Source organism: Pristis pectinata, chromosome 9 (assembly GCF_009764475.1).
Source record: "Pristis pectinata isolate sPriPec2 chromosome 9, sPriPec2.1.pri, whole genome shotgun sequence".
In the NCBI taxonomy this organism is placed as follows: Eukaryota; Metazoa; Chordata; class Chondrichthyes; order Rhinopristiformes; family Pristidae; genus Pristis; species Pristis pectinata.
The window spans coordinates 82,375,026-82,381,897 of record NC_067413.1 but is presented as its reverse complement, the minus strand read 5'-3'; the positions used below and the strand labels follow the sequence as shown (position 1 = coordinate 82,381,897).

Here is a 6,872-nt window from a genome sequence, read left to right as displayed (position 1 = left end):
ATTCTAGTCTTATTAGCGAAAAGTTGAAAACATCTCCAAACTTTACAATACATGGGCTCCACTTGGAAGCCTGAGTTTTTCCTGCTATTCTCCAATTCCTTTTCTGCAGAGTTGTAGTCTCCAACAGTTTGAGTCAAACAGCAGCTGGATTAAAAGATTCATCATGCCATGCAAAAATACTGTAGGCATAAATTATACCATTTCATTTTCTTAGAATTCTAAAGAACCAGAAAAATTATTATTACTTTCTCTATAGTCACATGCTGGTTTCACAAGAGGATGAGTAACCTCCTTCCCCAGGTTTAACATGAATTTCTGGTGTAAACATATGATTTTCCATCTTGTACCCAGCTTGGATACTGTCTACTTTGCTATCTCCTGCTACACTAGATGTGCAGTTTTGACTGGTGTGTTTTGGAGAAACAGCACCCACTACAGATACATCTTCAATATGGTTTCCATTGTGGCTGTGCTTATCATGACCTCCAGAACAGCAGTTTTGTCCAGATTCCTGCTGGTTATTGAGCTGTGCCTTTTGTTCCACCAGCAACTCTTCATCTTCACCGCTGTCTATGTCAATGCAACTCTTTCTCCCTCTTGTTTGGAAAGCAAAAAGTTTTTGTTTAGCCAACAGTTCTGGTGATCCTTTACTGGAAATATGGTGGAAAGCTGGTATATCAGTAGTCATAGGGAGACTCTCACTCTGAGATGAGTTTTCCTCCGGCAGGATGGTGGTGATATGTTTAGGTGTAGATAATGATAAATCTGTCACTATCACGGGCAGTGGTCTGGCAGTACTTGGTGGTGTTTGAGGAGTGTCACTTCTAATTTCCATAAAATTCACTTTAAGTGATCTAGATTTCAAAGGGTTCTTACCCTTCATTGAGCTCTTTGGGCTTTCCACCATGCTGTTTAAGTTGGAGGATACTGGCTGCTCAAAGCAGAAACTTTTATTGACTTCACCAGATTTATCTTTGAACATGATGTTTTCTCCAGTCTGGTACTCATTGAGAGGACCAGTGCCAGCAATCCGTCTCTGATGAGCTTGTTCAGGTAACTTTGAATGGTGTGGAAACCTATCAGCTTCCGTAAAGTCAGTGGTACAACTAGCAAAGCTGTCAATGCTAGATATACTCCTCATGTCCAGAATTGGTTCTATGGGAGCAGTGAGCAATGGGTCAGTTGAGCGAGGAACCACTTCCATTTCAAGTTCTTCTTCATGTACAGGAGATTTAATAGATTGTTCTATCTTGTCACTAGTAAGATTTGGCTGAGACTGTGTCTTTGTCATCTGATTGTACATTTCTTCCAGCTTCTGAGCATTCAGATGCTGTGGGCTGGGGGAGGGGTTATTCAACCGCTCGCTTGAGTTATGCTGGCTTAGTTCCTGATATTTGGACTCAAAAGACTTATTGGAACTTGTTTCAGACATTGCCCACTTCCAGTTACTTGGTGAAAGATGATTGTCCATGTGTTTTTCCTGTTTAATCACATTATCAACCCCTTTATCAACTACAACATCCATTAGTTCCATGCTGCGAGCAAATGCATCTTTCAAGTTCATGGAAACAATGCTTCCATTTCTTTTGGCTCTTTCAAGGGCTTCTCTTCTCTTAATTGCTTTCTCTTGCCTTTTCTGTTCTTTGTAAAACTCTGAGAAGTTGTTTACAATGATTGGTATGGGCAGAGCTATCACTAACACTCCAGCAATGCAACAAAGTCCTCCAACTATTTTGCCTAATAGTGTTTTAGGATAGATGTCTCCATATCCCACTGTTGTCATAGTGATAGTCGCCCACCAGAAAGATGCAGGAATACTTGTAAACTTTGTTGCATCTTCATCTTTTTCAGCAAAAAATACCAAGCTTGAAAATATCATAATGCCCATAGCTAAAAACAATATTAGCAAACCTAATTCATTATAGCTCCGCCTGAGAGTAAAACCCAGTGACTGGAGTCCTGTTGAATGTCGGGCTAGTTTAAGAATTCTCAGTATCCTCATGATGCGGAATATTTGAACAACTCGTCTAACATTTTGGAATTGGAGCACACTCTTGTTTGACTCTGTGAGAAAAATTGTGATATAATATGGCAGGACGGCCAATAGATCAATAACATTCAATGGGCCTTTAAAAAATTTCCACTTATTTGGCGATGATAAGAAACGTAAAAGGTACTCCATTGTGAACCAGGCGATGCATACTGCTTCAACGTGGGCGAGTTGTGGATTGTCATTGGCTTGTCCAAACTCATCCATGTCCTGAAGTTCAGGAAGTGTGTTGAGAGACAAGGCAATAGTTGACAACACAATGAACAAGATGGATATGATGGCCAAAATCTGCAAGATATAACAGAATACAAAGAATTATTTAGTAAATTTCTCATTATTTATTTTACAGCTAGATTGGTTTTAAATTACCATCAGGACTAACTGCTGAAATTCTGCAGCATTACGTTTGGAAGCTTTTAAAAACATAAGTTGAACACAAGATAGTTTGAGAGAGACTACTTGGTTTTCCAAAAAAACTGAAAAGCATCAGTTTTAGCATTTTGCCTTTAAATTTTAACAATGACAAGAGTGCACAGTGTGTTATTTATTAATATGTAACAGGGTGAACTTAGAAATTAAATGTCTCAGCTTCACAGCACATATTGTGAAGTCATAGAATTAATGAACAAGGCTGCATTAATGAACTGGCTCTGCTAATGAATGGAATATCCACAGGAATACTCCTTGTCAGGAGCGTACATTTGTAAAATGGGTCCTAACATTTTACTTTTTAAGACACAAACCACTGGTGTTAACTTAAACTCATGGTTATTGAGTGAAATAATATTTCCAGAGGAACACTCCTGAAAGGAATGATGTTTTTCAGCAGTCGGTTACATTTCATACTATAACAGCAGTACATTGATAAAATAATAAATGAATGATCATTTAATGGCAGAATACAATTGCCCTATTTTGATTCTTATGAAAATAAAACTCATGTATTTTAAGTGACATTAGTAATGGAGAATGTAATGTTGGACAGTAGTTGCAAATAGGGTGCCTGTTTCAGATGCATTGTTGCATAAATATAAGTTGAAACCTCCTGTACAATGCATAAACTCACTCATATTGTGTACATTGATATTAAAGCTCCCACTGTTATACAAATTAAAAAATTACTTCAATTTCCACATAACACTCCATGTAATGGCTAGGCACTAATGAGACACATCAATACCATCAATATCATTAATATAAAATTTCACTGGGAATATTCAAATAATCATTTTGTGATTAACGATAGAAATATAAATGGCATTACGAGAGATGAGAGAATACATTCAATTAGGTGACAAATTTCCCACATAATAAAATATTTAATGAAGTTCAGTGAGAAATGGGTCTCAGTAATGCCTGTTTTTTTGAACATTACCTGTACGTTTTACTGCTTCAAAATGGTGTCCACAAAGCATGCTCATACTTGTAGCACACCCAGTGAACCTCTGCTGGAAGAACAAAGGGCAGGCAGAACATGATATCCATCAGGTGCAACACTGATTTGTCACCAGGGTTGTCATTTTGAGTATAAAAACTTCAGACAACAACCTCTTCAAATCTCATATGGCTAAATGCATGTTTAGCAGCAGAGCTTTCCAGAGATGTTTCAAGCAGCATATATTTATAGGTATATGTTCTATGTGCAGAAGGAATTTTTAATTAGTTTCTACTTAAGCTGTCCACAAACAATGCATCTAACTTGTCACCAGTAACCACAACCCCAATTCCCCATAAACTCCAGTCCTACACCTGATTGATTTTCTGCTACAGACCATCACAGAGTCCACAAGGACACAATGCAAAACTAAAAAGCATACTACTCCAATACAATGCTGCTCTAGTAGGTGTAGTGTGGATAGTGAAAAGCTATTTACTTTTAGGGAAGGAGAATACAGAGGACCTTGGAAGATAATCTTGAATAGTACTGGGCCTAGAAGATCTAACTGTTGACAGCACCATTTTACCATGGCTGTAGTTTGGATTGGTTGGGTAACATAGAATAGCTAGGGGAGCGGTAAAATTGGGAGGAAGAATCCTAAAGGAGTTAAATAGGTTCCTGCTTCAGGGAAACATTGCCACTCCTCTGGAATGATGCCTCTGCAATACTTGTAATCTGTTAAAACTCAGATGGTGGACAGAAATAACACCTTGCAAGCCCCTTTAGTCCGCAGACATGATGGCAACACTTTGAGCTTGCACTGCACCAGTTAGTCGGTCACTGCTACTTGTACAGCAATAGAAGCTCTAATATCAGCTAACAGATTCTGCACCTACAAATGTGCAAACAGTGTTGGCTACTGGTTGCATACAGGAAAGGATAGGCTCCAAATTGTGCAAAGCTCAATGTCAAGTGCCAGACTCCATCCATGCTCCTTGATACCAAATGCAGCCTTTCTGAGAGACTTTCTAATGAATCAAACATTTCACTGTACATCCCCATCAAGCTTCTTCGGCAGACTTTCTCATCTGAGTTGTCTGCAGCAGAATGTGTGTGTGTGTGTGATATCATTACCTTCCAGCAAGCTGGCCCCTGTGCTTGTCCTGGCTCCACTTTCCCCCACTTATGCTTGGTATCTCATTACAGATCCGAGCTTTATTCCATCTTCTAAATTACAGCTCTTGCATAACTGAAGGACAAAGGCAAAAGTCATACTGTGGTTTGGGAGGGGTGGTGGTGAGATGAGTAAGAAGTGGATGCTTACAGCATTTGCAGCTTCTAAATGAGAAGAAAATTCTGGTTGAAAGAGGGGTTAGATGTGAGAAGGAGGATTCAATGATTTCATCCCTGCACTATCCTCAACTATGACAGTTGCAATAATGGCCAGCATCATCTTCACGATGAAGGTTAGAAGATGTAGATGAAAATAAAAAAACTCAACTGCTGTAAATCTGAAACAAGAACAGAAAATACTAGAATACCCAGCAGGTCAGGCGGCACCTGTGGAAAGAGAAACAGAGTTAACATACAGGTCAAAGATCCTTCAGCATAAGATCTGGCTGACCCCCAATTTAATCACTGTTGTATCAAATTGTATACCTCCTTAGAAGAAAGAGGCAAATGTGTGAGTGCTGTGCAACCTCTCCAGGTGATGTGGCTGAGAGACTTGCAGCATTACAAAAGTGGGGTAAACTTCTGAGTGTTAGGAGTATCCTGAATGATAGAATACTGATAGGCGAGTGATGAGGGTCCAGTGAATTAAGCCTGATTAACAGGATGTGGAATTTCACTGAACTAGATCATTCATCAGATTTTGCAGCACTGCCCCCAGGTTCTAAAAGTTTGACTCTTGAGACTGACTTTCTCAACTTTCCGCTTCATTTGCTTTCTGAGCATCTGCATCGGGGGCCTCCCGGCTCTCTCCAGATACAGGACATTTCTCTTACCTTCAAGCTGCCACATCAAAATCTGTAGTGCAGTGTTCAAATCTCTGGCATGCACTCTTCTCCATTTTGTGCCTTTTTCCATATTTCTCCGATCAGATTCACTTGCAGAACGTTCTCCAGGAGCTACTCCAGTGGAGAGCAGCCTTAATTTTGTGCCAGATGTTGGCATTATTAGCCTCCTGCCAATGCGTCCAGCCAATTAACCCTAACCTTAACCCTAATGCCAACATTGATGATCAGATGGACAATGAATTCATTTTAAGAAGCACATGGCACAAAATTTATGTGCAGCTGCATTGAAATCAATGGATGTAGATTAATTGTACATTACAATTGCTGCACCTATTACTGGGATCTATCAAATTTGATCCCAGCTTTCTTCAATGTTCAGGAACTTAAAAATTTACTTAGCACATGTAGCCAAAAACTAATAAAAGAGTACTCTGAGAATAAAAATTTACTGTCTGAATTTCTGAAACTGAAAATTGTCAAATATGTTTGTACATTATATTATCATATTACACTATTTCCAGTACAGGGAATAAAACATGTTCGGTTGGAAATCCCTCCTGGGTAAAATGTAATAAATATGCATTGAAATGTCTTGAAGTTATGATCTGCATCCGAAATCCATGAAGGTTAATAAATACAAATTTTGGAAACTGAGTATAATGTTGTCATATTGTGTGTTACAGAGTCATGAAGAACAGAAAGAGGCCTTTAGGCCCATTCTGTCTGTTCTGACCATTAAGTACCTATCTACACTAATCCCACTTCCCAGGCCTTGGTCTGTAGCCTCCCCTGCCTTGGCAATTCAAGTGTTTGTCCAGATGCTTCTTAAATGCAGTGAGAGTACCTGTCTCCACACCGTCTCAAGCAGATTGCAACCACCCTCTGGGTAAAAAAAATCTTCCTCAGATTCCCTCTAAACCTCTTATTCCTCACCCTAAACCTACACAATCCGGTCTTATACAACTCTGCCATGGGGAAATGTTTCTTATTATATACCCTATCTATGCCTCTCATAATTTTGTACCCCCCTCAGCCTCCTCTGCTCCAAGGAAAACACACCCACCCTATCCAGTCTCTCCTCATAACTGAAATATTCCATTCCAGGCAACCTCCTGGTGAGTCTCCCCTGCTCCCTCTTCAGTGCAATCACATCCTTCATATAGTGTGGAGAACAGAATGGCACACAATACTCCAGCTGTGGCCTAAACAATATTTTATAAAGACCTCCCTGCTTTTATATTGTATGCCCCAGCCATGAAGACAAGCATCCAGAATGCCTTCTTCACTACCCTATCTATCTGTGCTGTGGCTTTCAAGGATCTTTAAACAAGTCCCTTTGTTCCTCAATACTAGGGACCTACCATTCATGGTATATTTCCTACCCTTATTAGACCTCCCAAAATGCTTCACCTCACACTTAACATAT

At 39.5% G+C, this 6,872-nt stretch overlaps 1 protein-coding gene across 1 annotated transcript in view; it reads right to left on the bottom strand.

The window, feature by feature from the left end:
• Positions 1–256: 256 nt before the first annotated feature.
• LOC127574319 (potassium voltage-gated channel subfamily B member 2-like) overlaps positions 257–6,872 on the bottom strand; it is a 231,693-nt gene continuing 225,077 nt past the window's right edge. The window contains exon 3 of the mRNA XM_052023233.1: positions 257–2,338. Within this exon, the coding sequence (XP_051879193.1) occupies positions 257–2,338 (2,082 nt within the window). The remainder of the gene's footprint in view (positions 2,339–6,872) is intronic.